This window comes from Macaca fascicularis, chromosome X (assembly GCF_037993035.2).
Source record: "Macaca fascicularis isolate 582-1 chromosome X, T2T-MFA8v1.1".
NCBI classification, from domain to species: domain Eukaryota; kingdom Metazoa; phylum Chordata; class Mammalia; order Primates; family Cercopithecidae; genus Macaca; species Macaca fascicularis.
Window position 1 is genome coordinate 53,972,237 of NC_088395.1, and position 27,001 is coordinate 53,999,237.

The 27,001-nt window shown below is 42.8% G+C and overlaps 1 protein-coding gene across 10 annotated transcripts in view; it reads right to left on the reverse strand.

Moving 5' to 3' along the window:
- The window catches only part of PHF8 (PHD finger protein 8), a 109,208-nt gene that overhangs the window by 63,016 nt on the left and 19,191 nt on the right, over window positions 1-27,001 (reverse strand). For all 10 annotated transcript variants that reach the window (XM_005593667.4, XM_005593661.4, XM_074029848.1 and 7 more), the window contains exons 3-10: window positions 22,090-22,175; window positions 21,598-21,706; window positions 16,752-16,912; window positions 15,699-15,840; window positions 13,791-13,977; window positions 9,928-10,090; window positions 858-945; window positions 430-536 (exon numbers count right to left, since the gene is read on the reverse strand). In XM_005593667.4, coding sequence (XP_005593724.1) covers window positions 430-536; window positions 858-945; window positions 9,928-10,090; window positions 13,791-13,977; window positions 15,699-15,840; window positions 16,752-16,912; window positions 21,598-21,706; window positions 22,090-22,175 — 1,043 coding nt within the window. The remainder of the gene's footprint in view (window positions 1-429; window positions 537-857; window positions 946-9,927; window positions 10,091-13,790; window positions 13,978-15,698; window positions 15,841-16,751; window positions 16,913-21,597; window positions 21,707-22,089; window positions 22,176-27,001) is intronic.

Consider the following 27,001-nt stretch of genomic DNA (forward strand, 5'->3'; position numbering starts at 1 on the left):
ACATAGCAAGACCCTGTTCGTACAAAAAAATTACAAAATTAGCTGGGTGTGGGGGCCCGTGCCTATAGTCTTATCTACTCGGCAAACAAAGGCTCCTAGGAGGATTGCCTGAGCCCAGGAGTTTGAAGCTGCAGTGAGCCATGATCGCACCACCGCACTCCAGCCTGGGTGACTGAGTGAAATCCTGTCTCAAAAAAGAAGGGGCTGGGGGCTGGGTGGGTAGCACTAGGGAGATTGTTTTTAAAGCACTAATTACCACTTTTTAAAAATTGAACATCTTTAAGGTACACAACATGGTTTTAATTTACATACTGAGATCTTTCTGGTGATGAAATAGTATCGTGTCTTGACTGCGCTACTTACACATACACACACACTCATTCACTCAGGGGAGGGGGCAAAAAGGACAGTTGGCAAAGGGCTCCATACCACGAAAGATGTCCAGGATGTGCTTTCCCACATACCAACAGATGGTCTCAAAGTTGGGGAATTTGAAGAGGTCTGCTGTGCTCAGCCGCTTCTCAATCTCATAGGCTCTAGAAGGAGGAAACAAAACAACAAAAACAAGGATTCATTTACCGAGCACCTACTATGAATCAGGTATTGTTCTGGATGCTTTGTATCTCTAATCCTCAAAACGACTCTGCAAGATCTGGCTTTATACATTAGGAAACTTGGGCTCAAAGGTTATATAACTTGCCCAAAGTCAAATAACTATTAAGTGCAGAAAAGGTGTTAATCTTCAGCTGAACATGATCAGGAACAAGGAACCATTCCTTTCTGGCTTTCTACATTGTACTCCTCACTCCAGCAGACAGGAATGGCCAACATGGAATCACCATAGTTTCAGGACTCACTTGAGCTGCATCTCGATGTTAAGGCTGTGTAAGAAGTTCCCTCCAAAGGCAAGGCAGTCCACAGGCGTCAGCACAGCATGGATCCATCCTGCAGTGTAACAGGGTAAAATCAAAGCTGGCAAAGGGCCTTTCTTCCTCTGGTTATCTCCACTACCTACTCATCTCAAACCCAACTCCTTAAGAGCAGTTAGCCTCCAAACTGGCTCCCCAACACCAGATGTTCTCAAGGTGTGGTCCAAGGAATCCTCAGGCTCCCTGAGACTCTTTCAGAGAAGCTGAGATGCCAAAACTATATTCATGAGAATATTACGATGTTCTTTGCCTTTTTCACCCTTATTCTCATGGGTATACAGTGGAGTTTTCCAGAGGGTACATGATGTGATATCAAACAGAATGAAAGTAAAAGCAGATCTGGGGATCTAACAATTTTTGATTAACCCAGATATTATAGAGATTTGCAAAGATGTAAAACAATGTCACTCTTCCCACTAAACATTTTTGAAAATAGTTTTCATAAAAAATTTTTATTTATGCTAACATGTAATGGGCTTATAATTATTTTTTAATAAATTAACAAGTATTTTTAAATTTTCTATTTTAATTTATATGGTAAAAATTGATAAATATAAACCACACAATAAAAAGCTCTTCTGGGTCCTTAATTTTTAAGAGTATAAAGGAATCCCAACTGTTTGCAAACCACTGCTCTACAATAATCTCATATCTATCCTTCACATCCAATCCTGAGCGATATATCTAAAATATAAATTAGGGTCAGGCGTAGTGGCTCATGCCTGTAATCCCAGCACTTTGGGAGGCCGAGGAGGGCGGGTCACCCGAGGTCAGGAGTTTGAGATCAGCCTGACCAACATGGAAAAAACCCCGTCTCTACTAAAAATAGAAAAATTATCTGGGCATGGTAGCAGGCACCTGTAATACCAGCTACTCGGGAGGCTGAGGCAGGAGAATCGCTTGAACCTGGGAGGCGGAGGTTGCAGTGAGCCGAGACCACACCATTGCACTCCAGCCTGGGCGACAGGTATGAGCCACTGCGCCCGACCTATATTATTCTTTTTATCTTTTGGTACATCTGAAATATTTCATTAGAAACTAAATAAACAAATAAACCTTCAATGGCCCTCAATCGCCTCTGTGGTAAGTTCAGTCGACCTACCTTTTCACTTTCACCCACCCCAGCCCTTGTTGTTTAAGCTCTAGTATCCATAAGCTGCGTCACACAGTTTTGGTTTGCTTCCACCTTTCCCTATGTCTGAAATGCCATTCCTCTTTCTTTTCTTAGTTAACCCCTACTCACCCTTCTAGTGTCGCTCTCCTAAGATTTTCACAAACCTCTGGGCTAGACTAAGCGCTCTTCTCTGTGCTTCCAAAACTAAGGGTGAATACGTCTATTGCTGCTATTGTGGCTAGTAGATTATACTGAAACAGCCTATCAATCTTTTGTCCTTAGCACTTAGCCCAATGCTAGGGCACACAGTAGACACTCAATGCTCGTGGCACTAAGTAGATTGCACCTGGTGTGTGGGCATTTCTACCAAGATGTAAATTAATTAACTCAAACTGCTAATGGGCAAATTCAATTCACCAGTTACTAAATGCCCAGTATAGAAAAGTCATTATGGAATAGACCAGGCAAAGGATTCAAAGATGGATGAATAAATGCCTGGGAACAGAAAACTATAAAAGAGAAAAGCAGATGTGGGTGGGAGTTGGGTGGGGAGTGAATGACCTGCCTCACCATGTATTAAACATTCTAAAAAACCAATGAAATCATACCAATAATATTGATAATTGAAGAGAAAAACAGACTTGTTAAACAACAGACAATCCAATATATATAAGACAATATATGGTTAGACAAATATAGAATTATATAACAAGAATTTGAAAGAAAGCATTGTAAGAATACCTTAGTGAGCAATTCCAAACATGCTTGACACAAAAATAGAAAATAGAAATTCTCAGCAAAGAAATACACAAGAAACAAAGGAAAATTTTAGGACTGAAATGTACTGTATCTGGGCCAGGTGTGGTGGCTCACACCTGTAATCCCAGCACTTTGGGAGGCCGAGGTGGGCGTATCACGAGGTCAGGAGCTCGAGACCAGCCTGACCAGCATGGTGAAACTGTCTCTACTAAAAATATAAAAATTAGCCGGGTAAGGTGGTGCACGCCCGTAATCCCAGCTACTTGGAAGGCTGAGGCAGGAGAATCACTGGAACACAGGAGGCAGAGGTTGCAGTGAGCTGAGATCGCGCCACTGCACTCCAGCCTGGGTGATAGAGCGAGACTCTGTCTCAAAAAAAAAAAAAAAACTCTATCTAAAATTAATGCAATGGACAAACTCAACAGAAGAATGGAGACAATAGAAGAAACAGAATAATTCGAAGACAGAGAAACCGAAATTACCCAATCTGAACTTGAACAGAGAGAAAAAAGACACAGAAAAATAAACTTAAGGACTTGCGGGACTAAGACAAGATACATAACATTCATGTAATCAGAGATCCAGCAGAAGTTAGAGTATGAGTCTAAAAAAGTATTTCAAGAAATAATGGTGGCCTGGCGCGGTAGCTCACACCTGTAATCCCAGTACTTTGGGAGGACAAGGCAGGCAGATCACCTGAGGTCAGGAGTTCAAGACCAGCATGGCCAATATGGTGAAACCCCGTCTCTACTAAAAATACAAAAATGGCCGGGCGCGGTGGCTCAAGCCTGTAATCCCAGCACTTTGGGAGGCCGAGGCGGGTGGATCACGAGGTCAGGAGATCGAGACTATCCTGGCTAACATGGTGAAACCCCGTCTCTACTAAAAATACAAAAAAAAACTAGCCGGGCGTGGTGGCGGGCGCCTGTAGTCTCAGCTACTTGGGAGGCTGAGGCGGGAGAATGGCGTGAACCCGGGAGGCGGAGCTTGCAGTGAGCCGAATCACGCCACTGCACTCCAGCCTGGGAGACACAGCGAGACTCCGTCTCAAAAAAAATAAAAAAAAAAATAAAAAAAATAAAAAAATAAAAAAATAAAAATACAAAAATTAGCGGGGCATGGTGGCACATGCCTGTAATCCCAGCTACTTGGGAGGCTGAGGCACAAGACTCACTTGAACCCAGGAGGCGGAGGTTGCACTGAGCCGAGATCGCACCACTACACTCCAGCCTGGGCAACAGAGTAAGAGTCCCTCTCAAAAAAAAAAAAAAAAAAGAAAACAAAAAAGAAAAGAAAAATAATGGCTAAAAATTTCACATATACGGCAAAAGACATAAACCTACACATTCAAGCAGCTCAGTGAACACATTCAGCATTATAAACCCAAAGAAATCCACGCCAAAAAAAACACATCATGGCCAAACTGCAGAAAACTTAAGAAAAAAAAAAAAAAGAATGAAAGTATCAAGAAATGATACATTATCTATTGGGGAAAAGCAATTCAAATGACAGCCAAAATCTCATCAGAAACCACAGAGGCCAGAAGGAAACAGCAAAACATTCTTTAGGTGTTGAAAGAAAAGAACTATTAACCCAGAGTTCTATATCCAGAAAAATATCCTTCAGGAATGAAAGAAAAAAAAAATCAAGACATTTACAGATGGAAAAAAACTAAGAACTTGTCGACAGTAGACCTACCCTGAAACTCTCAACACCAGAAAGGAAAACAGAATAGACGAGTAAAAACATGGGTAAATACCACAGAATTTCCTTCTCTTGAGTTTTCTAAATTATATTTCATAGGGAAAGCAAAAATTATAAAACTTTGTGATACAGTTCTCAACATACGCAGAGAATAGAAGCCCTCTTGGTGTAGTGGGTAGCACGACAATCTCATAATCAATGTATGAAGAGAAATATTTAAGACAAATACATGGAAAAATGTAAAACATGACTAATTGTAGAAAAATGTGAAGGATAAAGGGATGTAAAAAGAGGTAAGGTTTTGGGCCTGGTGTGGTGACTCACGCCAATAATCTCAGCACTTTAGGAAGCCGAGATGGGTGGATCACTTGAGCTCAGGAGTTTAAGACCAGCCTGGGCAACATGGCAAAACCCCATCTCCACTAAAACTAAAAAAAAATCAGCCAGACGTGGTAGTGTACATCTGTGGTCCCAGTAACTTGGGAGGCTGAGGTGGGAGGATTGCTTGAGCCCGGGAGGTCAAGGCTGCGGTGAGCTGTCATCTTACCACTGCATTACAACCTGGGTGACAGAATGAGATTCTGTCTCAAAAAAAAAAAAGGTAAGGTTTCAACCCTTCCCTCAAACAGGTAATATGTAAATACTAGTAGACTGTGATATGCTATGTATGTATAAAGTAATAATTAAACACTAAAAAATAACTAGAAAACCTATATGAAAGCTGAACCAAAAAATTCTTATGAAAATTCAAGGGACTGGCTGGGCCCTATGGCTGACGCCTGTAATCCCAGCACTTTGGAGACTGAGGCAGGTGGATCACTTGAGGTCTGGAGTTCGAGACCAGTCAAGTCAACATGGTGAAACCCCGTCTCTACTAAAAATACAAAAAAATTAGCCAGGCATGGTGACGGGTGCCTGTAATCCCAGCTACTCGGGAGGCTGAGGCAGGAGAATCGCTTGAACCCAGGAGGCAGAGGTTGCAGTGAGCTGAGACTGCACCATTGCACTCCAGCACGAGCAACAAGAACAAAACTTCATCTCAAAAAAAAAAAAAAAAAAATTCAAGGGGCTAAATAATACTGAAAAAGAAAAAGTTGGAGCACTGGCACTTCCCAATTTCAAAACTTACTACAAATGTACAATAATCGAGATGGCGTAACACTGTTAGAAGGATTGATAGAATAGAATTCAAGGACCAGAAATAAACCCCCATCTTTGGTCAACAGATTTTTGACACAGGTGTCAAGACAATTCAATGGGGAAAGAACAGTCTTTTCAAAAGGTTCTGGGACAACTAGATAACTACATACAAAACAAAGAAATTGGACCCTTACCTCATACCATATACAAAAATTTAAAAATGGATGAAAGATCTAAATGTAAGAACTAAAACTATAAAATGCTTAGAAGAAAACTTAGGCATAAATCTTCATGAACTTGAATTAAGCAAGTCTCTTAGACACCAAAAGCATAAGCAAATAAAGAAAAAAATAAATTGGACATCAAAATTTGTAACTTTTGTCCTTCAAAGGACACTATCAAAAAAGTGACAAGACAGCCCCAAGAATGAAAGAAAATGTTTGCAAATCATATATCTGGTAAAAGTCTAGTATCCAAAGTATATAAATTCTTATAACTCAACAATGAAAAGACAATCTAACTAAAGAATGGGCAAAAGATTTAAATAGCTATTTCTCAAAAAAAAAAAAAAAAAAACTATACAAGTGCCCAATGAACATGCAGAAAGATGTTCAACATCAAAGGTCATCCAGAAAACAGAAATCAAAACCTCAATGAGATACTACTCTACACCCATTAGGATGGCTACAATCATAAAGAGACAGCAATAAGCACTGGAGGAAGATGTGAAGAAACTGAAATTCTCATAATTACTGTTGAGAATATAAAATGGTGCATGCAGCTGCTTTGAAAAGTTTGTCAGTTCCTCAAAAAGTTAAACACAGAGTTACCATATGACTCAGCAATTCCCCTCCTCGATATATACCCAAGAAGAAATGAAAACACATGTTCGCACAATAACTCGTACATGAATGTTCACAGCAACACTATTCATAACAGCCAAAAAGTGCAAACAACTCAAATGTCTATCAACTGACTAATGGATAAACAAAATGCGGCATATCCACACCACAGAATATTACTCAGCTGTTAAAAAGAATGAAGTGGCCAGTGCAGTGGCTCACGCCTATAATCCCAGCATTTTGGGAGGCCGAGGCGGACAGATCACGTGGTCAGCAGATCGAGACCATCCTGGCCAACATGGTAAAACCCTGTCTCTACTAAAAATACAAAAATTAGCTGGGCATGGTGGCGCGTGCCTTTAGACCTTGCTACTTGGGAGGCTGAGGCAAGAGAATCGCTTGAACCCGGGAGGCAGAGGTTGCAGTGAGTGGAGATCGCGCCACCGCACTCCAGGCTGGCAACAGAGCGATACGCGATACTCCGTCTCAAAAAAAAAAAAAAGAAGTGCTGGCTGGGGAGCGGGAGTGGCTCACATCTGTAATATCAGCACTTTGGGAGGCCTAGGTGGGTGGATCACCTGAAGTCAGGAGTTCGAGACCAGCCTGGCCAATATGGTGAAACCCCATCTCTACTAAAAATACAAAAATTACCCAGGCAGTGGTGGCAGGTGCCTGTAATCCCAGCTATTCGGGAGTCTAAGGCAGGAGAATCGCTTCAGCTTGGGAGGTAGAGGTTGCAGTGAGCCAAGATCGTGCCACTGCACTCCAGCCTGGACATACTGATAAATGCTATAACATGGATGATTCTTGAAAACATTATGAGTGAAAGAAGCTAGACACAAAAGACAGCATATTACAACATTCCATTTATATGAAACATTCAGAAGGTGAAATCCATATACAAATGAAGTTAAAAACGGGTTGTCAAGGGCTGGCGGACAAACGAATAAAGAGTGACTGCTAATGAGTATAGGGTTTCTTTTTAAAACAATGAACATTTGGGCCAGGCACAGTGGCTCACGCCTTTAATCCCAACACTTTGGGAGGCCGAGGCGGGTGGATCACCTGAGGTCAGGAGTTCAAGACCAGCTTGGCCAACATGGTGAAATCCCATCGCTATTAAAAACACAAAAATTAGCTGGGCGTGGTGGCATAAGCCTGTAGTCCCAGCTACTCGGGACGCTGAGGCAGGAGAATCACTTGAACCCGGAGGCAGAGGTTGCAGTAAGCCGAGATCATGCCACTGCACTCCAGCCTGGACAAAAGAGTGACTCCATCTCAGAAAATAAATAAATAAAATAATGAACATTCTCTGGTATTAGATAGCAGTGACATACAACCTTGTAAATATATAAAGAACTGAATTGTACCCTTTAAAATGGTAAATTTTACAATATATAAGATGTATCTTAATTTTTCAAAAGCTCATTTAACTTAATGAAAATACAACATATCAATATTTGTGTGACACACCTACATCAATGCTGAGAGGGAAATTTAGGGAAAGTCTGAAATCAATAACTAAGCTCTCATCTCAAGACTACAAAAAGAGCAAAATAAACCAAAAGCAAGCAGAGGGAAGGAAAAATAAAGATAAAAGCAGAAATCAATACAACTGAAAACAAAAAGACAACAGAGAAAAATCAATAAAACAAAAAGTGGGCCGGGTGTGGTGGCTCACCCCTGTAATCCCAGCACTTTGGGAGGCCAAGGCAGGCAGATCACGAGGTCAGGAGATCGAGACCATCCTGGCCAACATGGTGAAACCACGACTCTACCAAAAATACAAAAATTAGCCAGGCGTAGCGGCCGGCACCTGTAATCCCAGCTACTCGGGAGGCTGAGGCAAGAGAATCACCTGAACCTGGGAGGCAGAGGTTGCAGTGAGCCGGGATCGGGATCGCACCACTACACTTCAGCCTGGGTGACAGAGTGAGACTCTGTCTCAAAAAAAAAAAAAAGTGGCTCTTTGGATATATCAATAAAAATTGACCAATCTGTAGAAGACTGACACAAACAAAAGAGAAAGCACAAATAACTAATGTCAGGAATGATACAAAGAATACCACTAGAGACTTGGAAGATATCAAAAGGGTAATAAGAAAATACTATATGGCCGGGTGCAGTGGCTCATGCCTATAATCCCAGCACTTTGGGAGACTGAGGGAGGTGGATCACCTGAGGTCAGAAGTTCAAGACCAGCCATGGCCAACATGGTGAAACCCCATCTCTACTAAAAATTTAAAAATTAGTCGGGCGTGGTAGTGCAAGCCTGTAATCCCAGCTACTCAGGAGGCTCAGGCAGGAGAATCTCTTGAGCCTGGGAGGCAGAGATCACAGGCAGACGAGATCGCGTCACTGCACTCCAGCCTGGGTGACAAGAGTGAAACTCCATCTCAAAAAAAAAAGGAAAACACTATGAACAACTCCACACATACATCTGACAATTTAGATTAAATAGACCAATTCCTTGAAAAGCAGATGATCGCAACTTACTTAACACAAAATACAAAATCTGAATAGCCTTACGAAGATTTTTAAAATTGAATGTTAATTTAAAACTTCCCAAGAAAACAAATCTCCCATCCTGGCTAACACGGTGAAACCCCGTCTCTACTAAGAAATACAAAAAATAGCCGGGCGAGGTGGCAGCGCCTGTAGTCCCAGCTACTCGGGAGGCTGAGGCCGGAGAATGGCGTGAACCCGGGAGGCGGAGCTTGCAGTGAGCTGAGATCCGGCCACTGCACTCCAGCCTGGGCTACAGAGCGAGACTCCGTCTCAAAAAAAAAAAAAAAAAAAAAAAAAAGAAAACAAATCTCCAGGCATATGTGATTATACTAGAGAATTCTACTATACATTTTAAGAAAATTTAACACTAATTCTGATTAAAGAAATGAAAGAAAATCTAAATAAGTGGAGAGATACACTGTATTCATATAAGACCCAATCAAGTAAAGATGTAAACTCTCTCCAAATTGAGACAACTGGGGGATTTTTTTTCACAATAAATATACTCAAATCTCACCCAAGACCTAAGAATTCATAATTCTAAGAGTGAAGCCCAGGTACATACTGTTTAGGAAAAAAAGGCCCATCCCCACCACAGGTCATTCTGACTTAGAGCCCAGAATGCCAGCCTCCCAGGCACTACCCCTAGAGTTACGGGGCTCAGAGTCATGTTCTCTATCTTCACCAAGATGACATCAACCCAGGACAAAGAAGTCCATCAGCCTCCTCCTGGACATTCCCCACTTTCAGCCTCCCCAGGTGACCATGCTGCTCACTGACTACCCCATGAAATTTCTTGAGGCCCAGTTCTGCGCCTTTGGCTGATATGAGAAACACATCCCACATAATCAGATTAATATGCTATGGGGCCAAAAGCTCCCTTCTTCTTTCCACCCTCCCTGAACCCTCCCAGAGGCACCCAAGGGAAGACCTGTGGGAATGAAAAGTGTCTGTCCTTGCTTCACGGAACACTTGTAGCACTTGTCCACCTGGTCCCCAAAGAACATCTCATTCTGATTAGAGGAACTGCTCCAGCACTCAAAGAGAGTCAGATTGGCATTTGTTGGGCGAATCAGGTAGAAGATCTTTTCACCCTGAAACAAAAAGAGGTTGAAGTGACAAAAATACCAAGGGTTTCCAGAAAAGTCCTTAATGGGTACTCCAAAAGGCTATTATTTCTCCCATGCTCCAAAATGATGGCAATATGCCAGATTTCTTGCCCAAACCCATCCAAGAATCATTTTTATGTGGATTTGGAAAACTTCAAAAGGTCACTTTGCTTTTTGTACTTTTAAGTTTCTATAAACTTGACAAAAACAAATTGGAAAGGGCATTTCAAACAAAATTGTTCAAGGTAAGACAAATGTACACCAAGTGTTCCTATTTTAGACACAATGCCAAATAAAAAATGGCCTCTACAGATGAGTAGATCAATACTAGTAGCCTTAGGAGAATTTAAGGCCACATTACTGATGAGAAGAAAATTGAATTTGCCTTCAAATGCCATTTACAGAGTGTTCCTTCCCACACCTGCAATCAAAGCCCAAGGACTTCTGGAAGATTATATGTTATGTGATTATCTTTTGGAAGAACATTTATTTCCTAATTGTGTTTTGCCTGGATAAACATCAGAAAGATAATTTGGCAAAAAAAAAGAAAAAGAAAAAGAAAGAAACAAAAACCCAGTAGCACAAATATATTCTCAAAGCATGATTGGTTTAACCAATATTTCCCAATAATAAATTTCAACGTAGAAAAGTAACACTAGAAATATCAGTTGTACAACTGGAGAATTTTGAATCAGATCTGTAGATTAGGTACTAGTATATCAATGTTAACTTCCTGATTTTGATAACTATACAAATTATTTAAGACATTGTCTTTGTTTTTAAAACAAAGTTTTAAGACAAACCTGTAGTTAAGAACTACAACTGAATTATTAAGATATAAAGGAATACTATGTCTTTAGGTGCAAATGTCTCAGGAAAAAATATATATATAACCATTTTATTGTGTTTGCTTTAGAGAGAGAATATAATAAAATGGTAACATTTGAGGTATCTCGGGGAAGGGCAGAGATTCTTCCCATTATTTTTGAACTTTTCTATAAAATGAAATTATTTTAAAATAAGAGTTAAACCTAACATTTGCATAATAGCACTTTCATTTACACATTCTAATTCCTACATGATAAACCAATGGAAACAACTAGTTAAGGACTTGTGATCACTTGGACAAGAGCCACAATCCAAGTTTTCCATTCTTTCCTTTGACTTTTCTGGTAAGAAAACTAGGCCAGGCATGTTGGCTCAAGTCTGAAATCTCAGCACTTTGGGAGGTCAAGGCAGGAAGAGCACTTGAACCCAGGAGTTTTGAGTCCAGCCTGGGCAACACAGTGGGACCCTGTCTCTACAAAAAATAAAGTAAAAAAATTGTCTGGACACGGTGGCTCATGTCTGTAATCCTAGCACTTTGGGAGGCCAAGGTGGGAAGATCTCTGGAGCTCAGGAGTTTGAGACCAGCCTGGGCAACAGAGTGAGAGCTAGTCTCTACAAAAAAAAAATGTTCTTAATTAGCCAGAAGTGTGGTGTACACCTGTAGTCCCAGCTACTTGGGAGGCTGAAGTGGGAGGACAGCTTAAGCACAGCAGGTCGAGGCTGCAGTGAGCCATGATCATGCTACTGCACTCCAGCCTGGGTGACAAAGTGAGACACTGTCTCTTAAAAAAAAAAAAAAAAAAAAAAAAAAGGTAAAAAAAATTAGCTGGGAGTGATGGCATGCACCTATAGTCCCAGCCACTCAGGAGGATCCCTTGAGCCCAGAAGTGAGAGGCTGCAGTGAGCTATGATTGCACTACCGCACTCCAGCTTGGGTGACAGAGCCAGATTCTGTCTCTTAAGAAAAAAATAATAATAATAAAAAAGAAAACTAAATAATGTGAACAATGGTGAAAACCAAAATCATTTAAGGAATTAGGAATTTGTTTTCCAGACCTCAAAAATCCTTTATAGTCACTGACAATTAATACACTAATTACAAAATTGTTAACAATCACTAAAAAGGAAACTATAGAAATCCTGACTTTAAAAAGACTTCTTACACAGGTTTTACCTTCACTGTGGTGGCAGTTAAATGACTATATACAATTGACAAAATTCATCAAATTGTACAATTAAAATGGATGAATTTTTTATTTATTTATTTATTTTTTTTTGAGACGGAGTCTCACTCTGTCACCCAGGCTGGAGTGCAGTGGCGCCATCTCGGCTCACTGCAAGCTCCACCTCCCAGGTTCACGCCATTCTCCTGCCTCAGCCTCCCCAGTAGCTGGGACTACAGGCGCCTGCCACCACGCCCAGCTAATTTCTTTTGTATTTTTAGTAGAGACGGGGTTTCACCATGTTAGCCAGGATGGTCTCGATCTCCTGACCTCATGATCCGCCCGTCTCGGCCTCCCAAAGTGCTGGGATTCGGCCAAAATGGATGAATTTTATGGTATATAAATTATACCTCAATAAAGTTGGAGGAAGGGAAGCTTCGCATGTTGCCAGGAATTTCCAAAGTAAATGTGGACATTTCCATACATGCTGGTATGAGTATAAATTGGTTCAATTAAGAAGGTAAAAGTGGTTGGGTGCAGTGGCTCATGACTGTAATCCCAACACTTTGGGAGGTGTGTTGGAGGCAAGCAGATCACTTCAGGTCAGGAGTTCGAGACCAGTCTGGCCAACATGGTGAAACCCTGTCTCTACTAAAAATACAAAAATCAGCTGGGCGTGGTGGTGGGCGCCTATAATCCCACCTACTTGGGAGGCTGAGGCAGGAGAATTGCTTGAACCCGGGAGGCAGGGGTTGCAGTGAGCTGAGATCACGCCACTGTACTCCAGCACTGGCAACTGTCAGCTTGGGCGACAGAGTAAAACTCCATCTCAAATAAATAAATAAATAAAATCTTTGTTTTTCCTCTGCATCAACAACAACAAAAAAGAAGGTAACAACCGGGAAAACCTCAGGTATCTGCTATTATTTTAAAACGTTTGATTAGTCAAATTTTTTTTTTTTTTTTTTTTTTTTTTGAGACGGAGTCTCGCTCTGTCGCCCAAGCTGGAGTGCAGTGGCCGGATCTCAGCTCACTGCAAGCTCCGCCGCCCGAGTTTACGCCATTCTCCTGCCTCAGCCTCCCGAGTAGCTGGGACTACAGGCGCCCGCCACCTCGCCCGGCTAGTTTTTTGTATTTTTTAGTAGAGACAGGGTTTCACCGTGTTAGCCAGGATGGTCTTGATCTCCTGACCTCGTGATCCGCCCGTCTCGGCCTCCCAAAGTGCTGGGATTACAGGCTTGAGCCACCGCGCCCGGCCTAGTCAAACATTTTTTAATCAATTTTTTTTTTGAGACGGAGTCTTGCTGTGTCGCCCAGGCTGGAGTGCAGTGGCACGATCTCGACTCACTGCAAGCTCCGCCTCCCGGGTTCACGCCATTCTCCTGCCTCAGCCTCCCCAGTAGCTGGGACTACAGGCGCCCGCCACCACGCTCAGCTGATTTTTTGTATTTTTAGTAGAGACGGGATTTCACCGTGTTAGTCAGGATGGTCTCAATCTCCTGACCTCGTGATCTGCATGCCTCAACCTCCCAAAGTGCTGGGATTACAGGCGTGAGCCACCATGCCTGGCCAAATCAAATATTTTTTATTCAAAAATGTAAATCAAACTAATTCAAAATGTTTCTGTGCTGCCATGTGACACGTACAGGGAGGCCCAAGGCCTGGCTGCCTCCAGAAGCCATGCGTATTCCTACCTTGAGTACATGGTACCAGACAGAGGTGCCACCAAAGTCAATGTGAAAGTCTGTATAGCTATCTCGCACACTCATGAGGCAGTACTTCTGTACATTGGGTCTCTCAAAGACACATTCCTCTGGCCACAAGTTTTCGACCCATGACAGCTTTCGAACAATCTTCGGTGTCTCCACAAGGTTAGAAAGTCTACCAAGGAAGGGGTGGACAGCAGATGTCAGCTGATTGGGAATAGAAGGTTGAGGCCTGAATAAAATACCCCACAGTTCAGTGAGGCTCAGATAAGTCAGAGAACAAGTTCCCTCCACAGAATCCCCAAAGGCACACAAGACACTTATTTCTGTTCTGTAAGTCTGGTCAGTATCCTCACTCTACTCATCTCCAGAAATCCCAAGTCCCAGCTCCATAGGCTTCTCCAGTCAAAGGTGTTCATTTCCTCCACTAAATGCTCATACTCCCCAGCCCCACTCCAGACTACTCACTTGGCATGTGGATTATAGAAGTTATTGCACTATCCCTATCTCATATTGTCTTCTTTATGAGAAACCACTAGAGCAACCTCACAGGGCTCAGTTCCAGGTAAAGAAATGTTTCTCTGAAACATCTGGTTGTTTTTATCCTATGTAAAATCTTACAATATTGCACTCCTCTCTTTGTTCTGAACTTCAGGAAATTCACTGAAAACTCTACAGTCCATCTCCACCAACTATCCAGACATTCATAAATGCATTTTATGTGCAGAGTACCCACCACATGCATATTCCATTTCCCAATCTTATTTCACTTTTGTCCTAATTTTTCTTTTGTTTTTTTTGGCTTCTCCACATCTCTGTAAGCTACCTTTAATAGTCTTTCAGGATGAAGTGAGGTATAAACTAACAAATATAGTTTTAAAACACTCTCAGGTTGTTTAACCTTGCATCTTAGAAACAACAGCAAGGGTCTTAATATTGTACCGTAATTACATAATATGTTACCATAGGGAAAGTGGCTAAAGAGTACACAGGACCTCCCTGTACACTTTTTTGCAACTTCCTATGAATCTACAAATTAAAAGTTAAAAATGTAAATAATCAAACAGTAAGTTTCCTAAGGGTAAAAAGATAAGTTATGATTTCTTGGTATTTCCCACATTTCTGACCCAAAGAGAAGACTATATACGTTATCTATTGAGTGTGTGAGTCCAGATAGAATCATTTAAAGGTAAATAGATTTATCTTTTTCTTTTTAAATGTAAGAAACCTACATTGGGGTAATTTTAGTAAATCTATTTCCAGGAACTGAGGACCTATCCCAGCAGTTACACAATGACTATGCCACTGTTGTATACAGGAGGAAAAGGTCAAAGGCGGCTGTCCTAAGGTCTTGAAAAAGGAGACAAAAATTAATTAAAATAGCTACTATGTAATCTATCCAATGCTATAAACTGTGGAGAAATATGACTCAAGTGTTATAATATGAGCAGCTACCCTAGAAAATATAACCCAGCTCGCCATCCCAGAGGAAGAAACCACCAGGAAGAAGAGAAAGGAACACGAGGCAAGGTGCAGTGGCTCATGCCTGTAATCGCAGCACTTTGGGAGGCCGAGGCGGGCAGATCACCTGAGGTAGGGAGTTCGAGACCAGCCCTGCCCACATCGTGAAACCCTGCCTCTACTAAACATACAAAAATTAGCCAGGCATGGTGGCGGGCGCCTATAATCCCAGCTACTCAGGAGGCTGAGGCAGGACAACTGCTTGAACCCAGGAGGCGGAGGTTGCAGTGAGCCAAGATCGTGCACTGCACTCCAGCCTGGGTGACAGAGCAAGACTCCGTCTCAAAAAAAGAGAGAGAGGAACACGAATGTACACTAGACATATCACACAAGTTTCAGGCACTTTGTCAGGTTTGCTATTCCTGCACCTCTTACCTGGTATCAGAGAATTCCAAACTAATGACATTGAGGACTTTCTCCCTCTTGCCGCTGTAATAATATTTCACAAAATCACCAAGCTTCATCTTGCAGTCAGCCTGGCGGGTCACATCAATCACATCAATCTCTTTGTCAGAACCTGGAGTAAAGAGATAGGTTCTGCACCAAGTAGTCTCAGGGACTGTGGAAGACTCTCTTGTCCCCTCATCAGTCCCTAGAATGGCCTTACACTCAAAGCTTCTCTCCACCGACACTGTATGTATATGTGTGTGTGTGTTTGGGGGGCAGGGGTAGGAACACATCACACTTTCCTTAGATCTATGTGCCCTGCTAGGGCAATGGAACTACCTGACACACAGCCTCACACATAGTAGTCCACCTGCCTGGGCCTTGCTTCTCCATTTCTTCTCATCCTCTCCACAGAATCTCATGCCCAGATAACAAGTGGCATGTGAGAGCCACAGTCAAAAGCTTTCTCATTTCAACAGAAGACAGACAATGATCCCTAGAACTTCCCAGGTAAAAAACGGAGTTCAACCTAGGGTTGTATAGACTATTAAAAGGAGAAGGAGCTGGGCGTGGTGGCTCACGCCTGTAATCCCAGCACTTTGGGAGGCTGAGGCGGAAGGATCGCTTGAGCCCAGTAGTTGGAGATCAGCCTGGGCAACATAGCGTGACGTCATCTCTACAAAAAATAAAACTAGCTAGGCATGGTGGTGCATCCCTGTAGTCTCAACTGCTCGGGAGATTGAGGTGTGAGGATCCCTGGAGCCCAGGAGGTGGTGGAGGTTGTAGTGAGTTAATCACGCCACTGTACTCCAGCCTGGGCAACAGGGCGAGACCCTGTCTCTGATAAACGAATGAGTGAATGAAAGAAGAAGAGACTAGGATGTTGGCTCTCTCTGCTGAAGAATGACTTTGGACAAGGCATTTCACCTCAGATTCCCAAGATGTTTAGAGAGGAAATGCAAAAACAGATTTGAGGGGAAGGGACACAGATCTTGACAGGAATGAACAATGTTACAATTAAAAGAGTCTGTAGTGTCTTACCAACATAGTGTTCAACATCCCTCACAGTGAATGATGGCGAGGGCAGCGTCATGCCCAACCCATCCTTCTTCAGGACCAGGATGGGCACACTGAAGCTATTTTCTTCCAGGAATTCCACAGTCAGTTGATTTCCAGTGGGCTTCAGAATCACTTCATCTGAGCTGAGGGCCACAGAAGAGAAAGCTTGAGCCTGAGGCACTGCCCACTAAAGGCCTTATTGGAGGCTGCCACTCACCCAAGAGGTGGGGTTTTTATGAGGGGACTTAATGTAAGCTGGTAACTAATAGCAAAAACCTTATCTGCTAGGGAAGAAATGATCTGTCCAAGGCTAGAGACCAGGTCACTGGCAGAGGTGGGGAGTATTCTGCCAACATGGTGCTCTTCTCTGGGTGACAAGAAGAAATCAGTCAAAAGCCTGGCCAGAAAGAAAAGACACATCTGACGAGTTCGGCAGATTTGTTCTAACCAAGAGCAGCATTACCCAATTTAAAACACTATCAAAGAGAAAAGACTGATTAAAACAAAACAGCAACATTTTTACATCAACTTTCTCAACATGCGTACTTAATGAGTTTCAGCCTGGGCATCATTTCTAAACCTGTCTCCACAAAAAAAATTCAAAATTAGCAGGGCATGGTGGTGCAGGCCTACAGTCCTACATACTTGGGAGGCTGAGGCAGGAAGATCACTTGAACCCTAGGAGTTGGAGGCTACAATGAGCTTTGATCATGCCGCTGCACTCCAGTCTGGGTGACAGAGTCCCTGTTTCTTTCTTTTTTTAAAAAAAAAAGAAAAAAGAAAAATAGTTTTCTTTAAATCATGGTGGAGAAAAGATTTATATTTGACAACTCTGACAACTTGTGCTGGGACAAATATATTAAGCTCAATGTCTATCTCATTTTTTTTTTTTTTTAGGACAGAGTTTCACTCTTGTTACCCAGGCTGGAGTGCAATGGCATAGTCTCGGCTCACCACAACCTCTGCCTCCCGGGTCAAGCGATTCTCCTACCTCAGCCTCCCGAGTAGCTGGGATTACAGGCATGTGCCACCACGCCCAGCTAATTTTCTATTTTTAGTAGATACGGGATTTCTACATGTTGGTCAGGCTGGTCTTGAACTCCCGACCTCAGGTGATCCGCCTGCCTCAGCCTCCCAAAGTGCTGGGATTACAGGCGTGAGCCACTGTGCCCGGCCTGCCTATCTCATTCTTTACATAATCCTAGATGGTCCAAAGATTAAATTCCAAAAAATAAGGCTTTAAGAGCAGAAAAACCTGGGAAAAACCCAGTAGTCATTAAAAATAGCAATAAATAAATTTAACCATATAGAAATTAAAATATTCTGCAAGAAAGCTGTTATAAATCAGTAATAGTAACACAACAGAATGCCTGTCAACACAAGCTAGCAGTTCACAGAGAAAACAATCAAGCTGGTTTATAAATGTATGAAATCTAAGCCTGAGTGCAGTGGCTCACAACTGTAATCCCAGCACTTTGGGAGGCCAAGGAAGGCAGATTGTTTGAGCCCAGGAGTTGGAGACCAGCCTGGGCAACATGGCAAAACCCCGTCTCTACAAAAAAAAAAAAAAAAAAAAAAAAAAAAAAAAAAAAATTAGCTGGGTGTGGTGGCACACACCTGTAGTCCCAGCTACCCAGGAAGCGCAGGTGGGAGGATGGATTAAGCTAGGGAGATCGAGGCTGCAGAGAGTGGTGATTGCACCACTGGACTCCAGCCTGTCTCAAAAAAACAAAAAACAAAAAACAAAAACAAAAACAAAAAACTACTTATTTCCTTCATAATTAAAGAAATACAAGTGTGGGCTGAGTGCAGTGACTCATACCTGTAATCCCAACACTTTGGGAGGCTGAGGTGGGCAGATCATTTGAGGTCAGGAGTTTGAGACCAGCCTGGCCAGCATGGTGAAACCCCGTCTCTACTAAAAATACAAAAATTAGCTGGGCATGGTGGTGCGTGCCTGTAATCCCAGCTACTTGGGAGGCTGAGGCAAAAGAATTGCTTGAACCCAGGAAGCGGAGGGTGCAATGAGCTGAGATTGCACCACTGCACTCCAGCCTAGGCAACAGAGCAAGACACTGCCTCAAGAAAAAAAAAAAAAGAAAAGAAAAGAGAAAAAGCACAAGTGGAAACAGTAGGATTTCACAATTTATCAGAAAGGCAAAAAAAATTGATAATAAACAATATTGGTGGCCGGGCGTGGTAGCTCACGCCTGTAATCCCAGCACTTTGGGAGGCCGAGGCAGGTAGATCACCTGAAGTCAGGAGTTCAAAACCAGCCTGGCCAACATGGTAAAAAACCATCTCTACTAAAAATACAAAAATTAGCCGGGCGTGGTGGCAGGTGCCTGTAATCCCAGCTACTTGGGGGACCAAGGCAGGAGAATCGCTTGAACCTCGGAGGCGGAGGTTGCAGTGAGCCGAGATCACACTATCGCACTCCAGCCTGGGAGACAAGAGCGAGACTTCATCTCAAAAAAAAAAATAAAATAAAACAAACAAACAATATTGGCTAGGATATAGGAAAATCGGCACCCTCCACACATTATCTGTGGGAATGTAGAATGGTATAGCCACTATGGATGTAACTGGCAATGTATGCAAAAACTTAAGTGCAAAGATATTCATTACAGTATTTCTTTGTAATAGCAAAATACTGGAATCAACTTAAATGTCCATCAGTAGAGGACCTGCTAAATAAATGTTACACCATGCAATGTAACATTAAACAGCCATGAAAAAGAACATCTGTATGTGCTATTATGGATTGATCTCAAATATACATAAGTTTTTTTTAAAAAAAGCAAGACACAGGGCTGGGCGCGGTGGCTCACGCCTGTAATCCCAGCACTTTGGAAGGCTAAGGCGGGCGGATCACGAGGTCAGGAGATCGAGACCATCCTGGTCAACATGGTGAAACCCCACCTCTACTAAAAATACAAAAAAAAAAATTAGCTGGGCATGATGGCGGGCGCCTGTAGTCCCAGCTACTCGGGAGGCTGAGGCAGGAGAATGGTGTGAACCCGGGAGGCGGAGCTTGCTGGGAGCCAAGATCGCGCCACTGCACACCAGCCTGGGTGACAGAGCGAGACTCCATCTCAAAAAAAAAAAAAAAAGCAAGATACGGAACAATATATAGTGTTTCCACTTGTGTCAAAAAAAGGAATTAAAAAAATCTATGTTTGTATATGCAAAAACCATTTCTGAAAGAATCTACAAATAACGGGTTGACTTTGGAGAAGGAACCTGAGGAGTCTGGGGTAGAGAGGAGAGTTTCTGCCTTTAAATAAACAAATAAAACAAGAAATATTAAGTTGAAGAAACACTTATTCCAAGTAACACTTCGGTTACAGAAAACATGAAAACAAGTAAAAAAAAAAAAATAACAGATCCTGATAAGGCTGCGGAGCAAAGGGAATACTTACACCATGTTAGTGGGAATGTAAATTAGTTCAGCCACTACGGAAAGCAGTTTGGAGATTTCTCAAAGAACTTAAAAGAGAACTACCATTCCACTCAGCAATCGCATTACTGGGTATATACCCAAAGGAAAATAAACCATTCTACTAAAAAGATGCATGCACTGATACGTCTGCAGCATTATTCACAATCAAACTAGGTGCCCATCAACAGTGGAATGGATAAAGAAAAGTGTGGTACATATATACCATGGAATACTACACAGCCATAAAACAGAATGAAATCATATACTTTTCAGTAACATGGATGCAGCTGGAGATCATTATCCTAAGCCAATTAATGCAGGAACAGAAAATCAAATACTGCTTGTTCTTACTTTTAAGTAGGAGCTAAACATTGGGTACTCATAGATAAAGATGGGAACAATAGATACTGGGGACCAGTCTAGTCGGGAGGGAGGTAGCAAGGAAGGGGCTGAAAAACTAGCTACTGGGTACTATGTTCACTGCTTGGGTGATGGGGCCATTTGCACCCCAAACCTCAGCACATGCAGTATACCCACTTAAACAAACCTGCACAAGTACTTCCTGAATCTAAAGTCAAAGTAGAAATTATTTTTAAAAAACCTGAACATGGTCTACTGAATTAAAAAAACCAAGCAAAAGAGACTGCTTTGTTCCTTTTTTTAACTCATTATTTTTGCTTATTTCATGTAATTTACTTTTGACAAGGCCAGCTTAATTTTAAAAAGATAAAACCTCTTTTCGATTATAAAAGAGATATATGACCAATAATTTTTTTATATTAAAATAGTTTCTTCTTCTCTATGAGAGAATTAAATTTTCTGATCCTAAGACTCCTTCTAGGCCGGGCACGGTGGCTCAAGCCTGTAATCCCAGCACTTTGGGAGGCTGAGACGGGCGGATCACGAGGTCAGGAGATCGAGACCATCCTGGCTAATACGGTGAAACCCCGTCTCTACTAAAAATACAAAAAACTAGCCGGGCGAGGTGGTGGACGCCTGTAGTCCCAGCTACTCGGGAGGCTGAGGCAGGAGAATGGCATAAACCCGGGAGGCGGAGCTTGCAGTGAGCTGAGATCCGGCCACTGCACTCCAGCCTGGCCGACAGGGCGAGATTCCGTCTCAAAAAAAAAAAAAAAAAAAAAAAAGACTCCTTCTAGTCAGCATTCCTTGGGTAAATTTAAGTATCTAACTTAGGTGAATACTGCCTCCCAACTACCGAAAGTTTTCCAGAAATTGACCAAACCAGAAGGAATTTGCAGAGCCCTGAAGATACTCACAAATTGGGGAGGCTCCTAATGGGACAGCCACTGGGAAAGCTGGGAAGAGGTGAGTTCCAGCCTCCCAGAGCCCTGGCATTCACCAGCCGTTGGAGGTAGGGTTCCTCACCTGTCAAAAGTCCTACTCCGGAGCTCTCTGATGAACGTAGGGCTCCCGGTCTTCACTGGTTTCCCCTTGTGTGTATCATGCCCCTTTGAAGATCCGCGGCGTTTTTTCACTAAGCCAGAAAAAGATGAGAGATTGTGAGTCAGAACGGTCATGAGCTATGATACCAAGAACAAAGGCCTCAGTAGACTCTCTTCCAATCTAACCACCCCTTGGAGCATTTGTAGTCAATGAGGTCCTCACAGATTCAGGAAAGTTCCTGGTGAAGATGGGTACTTTCTCTGGATAAGCCTTAGGAAGAGAGGGAGGTGAAGTTATTAACTTCTGCCCTCTCAGTGAGATAGCTGCTGGCCTGTGGAGCCTGCACAGGCTTCTGCTATTTCCTGAGGAAAAAGAATCAGAAGTGCTCAGGCAAAAGCAATCACTCCCCCAAATTTCCTTTCCTTTGTCTCTCCTCTGGATTGTCTTCTCTAGGAAACCCTAAGATCTACTTACTAATGGAGGGCCCATGCAAGACTTCACAGTTGGGGCAGTGGTAGAGGTCAATGTCAGCAGCCTTCTCCTCTTCAACACCAACACAACTGAAAAAGAGAAAAACCGTCAAGGTTTATGGAAATTTTATTTTTTATGAGGTCTAGAACAGTGCTGTCCAGTAGAACAGCTATTAAGTACATGTGGCTATTTATGTTTAAATCCATTAAAATTAAGTAAAATTTAAAATTTCAAGTGCTCAGCAGCCACATGTGGTTAGGGGTTACTGTATTAGACAGTGGTGTGATCATGGCTCACTGCAACCTCTGCCTCCTGGATTCAAGTGATTCTCCTGCCTCAGCCTCCCAATTAGCTGGGATTATAGGCATGCGCCACCATGCCTGGCTAATTTTTGTATTTTTAAGAGACACGAGGTTTCACCACATTGGCCAGGCTGGTCTCAAACTCCTGAGTTCAAGTGATCCACCCACCTCTGCCTCCCAAAGTGCTAGGATTATAGGTGTGAGCCACCACGCCCAGCCTCATAACCTAATTTTTAAACTTGAAATACTTTATTAAATGAGAAAGACTAAAAAAAAAAATTCTAGTCAACAGTAGTTCTGAATGAAAAATTACAGATAATCCTTTTTATCTTATCTGTGCTTCTCATTTCCTACAACAAACATCTGTTGCTTATTTCACATTTTAAAGACTTAAAAAGATTTACTTAATTTTGAAAATTTGACTTTGTATGTATATGAGGTGGTAATCTCACAAGATTCAACCTTCCCTTACTAGGGAAGGCACCAGCAGCCCCCCAAATAAATTCTTGCTAAAAGTAAACACCTATGCCAGTCACAGTGGCTCATACCTGTAATCCCAGAACTTTGGGAGGCTGAGGCAGGAGGATCACTTAAGCCCATGAGCTCAAGACCAGCCTGGGCAACAAATTGAGACCCCCAACTCTACCAAAACAAACAAAAAAATTTAGCTGAGCATGGAGGCTGAGCTGGATCACTTGAACCCGGGAGATTGAGGCTGCAGTGAGCCATGATTGTGCTACTATACTTCAGCCTGTGTGACAGGACGAGACCCTGTCTCCAAAAAAAAAAAAAGAAGACCCAAGTCTTAAAATCTTTGGTTTGCCACACACAGCAGAGAACATTAAGGCAGAGTTCAAGTTGTTTCAGCCAAGATCATGCTCATAAATGGACTTCCTGGGATTAGGACTCTACCATCTTCCCAACTAATAATCTCATGCCTATAAACCAGCACCTTATCAATAAACCAGGGATATCACCATCAACTTTGTAGGGGTTTTAAGGATTCAATAAGATAATGTATATAAAGTGCAGCATGGCCAGTCGCGGTAGCTCACACCTGTAATCCCAGTACTTTGGGCGGCCAAAGTAGGAGGATTGCTTGAGGCCGGGAGTTCAAGACCAGCCTGGGCAACATAGGGTAACCCCATCTCTATAAAAATAACACTAATGTGTGCAGCACAGTGAGCATAAAGTCTGATACACAGTAAGTATCTGGTTTCACAGTAAGTGCTAGAAGTCCAGTCTGGACCTCACCTTTCACCTGCCTAAACCTTCTTCAAAGATATTCCCCAGACCTTGTAGCATTAACTCACTTCCCTGGACTGCATGCTTTCTATCTCATACCCCCGTTCCCTCTGGACAGTACTGAAAAAGGAAGCCTCTTCACCTCTCTCTCCCCTAAACTTTCACCCCATGTGGCTATGTGCTTTCTCTACTCTAAACACCCGCTGCTCGTCCCCTTTCCCAACTTGGTAAACAAACTGCTGAACATTGGCACTCCCTTCAACAAACACTCCTTCACCTTCCAGACTTAACTGAATGCAGTTTCTCCTATGGGAAAGTCATTTTCTCTACACCACTGCCACTCACAAAGTGTGATCCACAGACTAATGCTGGCCTGTGAACTATTTACTACAGGTCTGTGATAAGTACAGAAAGTAAGAGTAAACATCACTATTATGCAAAAGTTTTTACAGCAATGTAACAGAATAATTTTATTTTTTTATTTATTTATTTTTTTTTTTTGAGACGGAGTCTAGCTCTGTCGCCCAGGCTGGAGTGCAGTGGCCGGATCTCAGCTCACTGCAAGCTCCGCCTCCCGGGTTCACGCCATTCTCCTGCCTCAGCCTCCCGGTAGCTGGGACTACAGGCGCCCGCCACCTCGCCCGGCTAGTTTTTTGTATTTTTTTTTTTTAGTAGAGACGGGGTTTCACTGTGTTAGCCAGGATGGTCTCGATCTGCTGACCTCGTGATCCGCCCGTCTCGGCCTCCCAAAGTGCTGGGATTACAGGCTTGAGCCACCGCGCCCGGCCCAGAATAATTTTATATCTGTTCAATCTAATAATAAAATTTTGGGCTTGTCTTTTATATGTTTTTTGGTTCATACCATATATATATATATATATATATATATATATTTTTTTTTTTTTTTTTTTTTGAGACAGAGTCTCGCTCTGTCGCCCAGGCTGGAGTGCAGTGGCGCGATCTCAGCTCACTGCAAGCTCCACCTCCCGGGTCCATGCCATTCTCCTGCCTCAGCCTCCCAAGTAGCTGGGACTACAGGCGCCCACCACCACGCCCGGCTAGTTTTTTGTATTTTTAGTAGAGACGGGGTTTCACCGTGTTAGCCAGGATGGTCTCGATCTCCTGACCTCGTGATCTGCCCACCTTGGCCTCCCAAAGTGCTGAGATTACAGGCATGAGCCACCGTGCCCGGGCAGTTCATGCCATTTTTTCTAATAATTCTCTTTTTTTTTTTACATTATAAAAGGATTGGCCCATTATAGATTGGAAATTTTAAAAGTGCCTTGGTTCTTTGCCACATAACTCAGGACTGGGTTGTGGCAAACCATCCCTCTCACTCCCTGGTGAGACTTCCAGATCATCTCTCCTCTACCCTTGTGTAAGAGTTCCCACTGCTCTGAGTTCCATACCATCCAGCCATACCACGTCCCACTCCTCTTCATCACTGCCACATACCCATCTCCCCAACATACCCCTTCAGTCGCTGAAGAACCTGCTCAGATTCTTCTCCAACCCAAGTCCTGCCAACATCCTACATGAAATCAGTATCCATGTGGAGATACAACATTCCAGGCACTTAGTTTCTTGATCTTCTCATCTTCAGAGACTGCTACCCTCTACTCCCATTTCAGGTACCAACTCTCATGACCATCCCCCAGACCCTGTCAACACCAGCAACTGCTGTACCTCTGGAGTATGAAACTCATACATCACCCTCTCTGACCACAAGTCTATCTATTCAGCTGTCATTCACTATATCCTGTTCTTTGCCCTCAAAACTCACCTATTCATACACTCTTGACTTTACCCTCCCCTTCCTTATCTGGTTGAGATTCCAGCATTCCTCACTTCAATCATTCTCTTACAGATATCCTCACTTGCCCCACTGCCTTTCATCCCCACATGCAAACCCTAACCCTGGCTCAGTACAACTACCTAACTCTAGACCACTAGATGTGGCCAGAGAAAAGTCACCCATTGGATTGGTGCCATCATAAATTCACTGTCCAAAATATTTGGATTGGTCGGGCAAGGTGGCTCACGCTCGTAATCCCAGCATTTTGGGAGGCTAAGGCAGGTGGATCAACTGAGGTCAGGAGTTTGAGACCAGCCTGGCCAACATGATGAATCCCCATCTCTACTTAAAATACAAAAATTAGCTGGGAATGGCGGTGGGCGCCTGTAATTCCAGCTACTCAGGAGGCTGAGGCAGAACAGCTTGAACCCAGGAGGCAGAGGTTGCAGTAAGCCGAGATCGTGTCACTGCACTCTAGCCTGGGCGACAGAGCAAGATTCTGTCTCAAAAAAAAAAAAAAAAAAGTCTGGATCATGCTGCCTGACGATCCTTCTGTAATTCCCCACTCAACTCTCTCTCATTATCTACTGTGGCTATTTCAAATCTCTTACCCCGCTACCTGCCTCTTCTCTCTCAACAAATTACCTTGCTTCCTACTACTTCTGGTTTTTGTTTTTGGTTGTTGTTGTTGTTGTTTTAAGCATTCTTTGCTTTCATTCTTTGAGTTCCTTAATGTTTTTATTTTACTTTGTTTTTTTTTAGAGTCAGAGTCTCACTGGGTTGCACAGGCTGGAGAGCAGTGGTGCCAGTCATAGTTCACTGCAGCCTTAAACTCCTGGGCTCAAGTGATCCTCTTGCCCCAGCCTCCCAAGTAGCTAGGACAAGCACACACCACCATGCCCAGCTAATTTGTGTCTGTGTGTGTGTTTTGTAGAAAAGGGGTGTCTTGCTTTGTTGCCCAGAATGGTCTCAAACTTCTGGCCTTAAGTGATCCTCCTACCTCAGCCTCCCAATGTGTTGGGATTACAGGTGTGAGCCATCATGCCAGCCACTTCCTACTTCTACACTTGATCTTAGCCAAAAGACCGAGAGGCGATGCACTTCCTACTTCTTAGAGAAAATTAAGTAACCAGAGGTGAACTACCTTAACTTCTCATCACCAAATCTACTTCCTTCTACACCCATCCTTTTTTTCCTGTCGTAACAACAGTACTATCTTTCCTTCCTTCTAAAGCCAAGTTTTCCATCTGGGTCACATGTTTTCTTACCTTCTCAATCAATTATTCCTTCTTTCTGCAGTATCTTCAATCTCTCTCTTTCTCTTCACAATAGCATTTAAACAAGTCTATTCGTGTTTACAAATTCAAAAACCAAGACCTACCCACCCTCCCATCCTCCCTCCCTCCTGTCTGCCCCTTCACAGCCAAACATCATCTTTCTTTAAACCTATGCAGCTTAAAAACAAAGTAAATAAATCTATGCAGCTTGATAATGATCCCTTTTTTGAGTAAGTAACGGTTGTACATGGTGCAAAACTCAGAGTACAGAAGTATATAGAGTAAAAAGTCTCCCT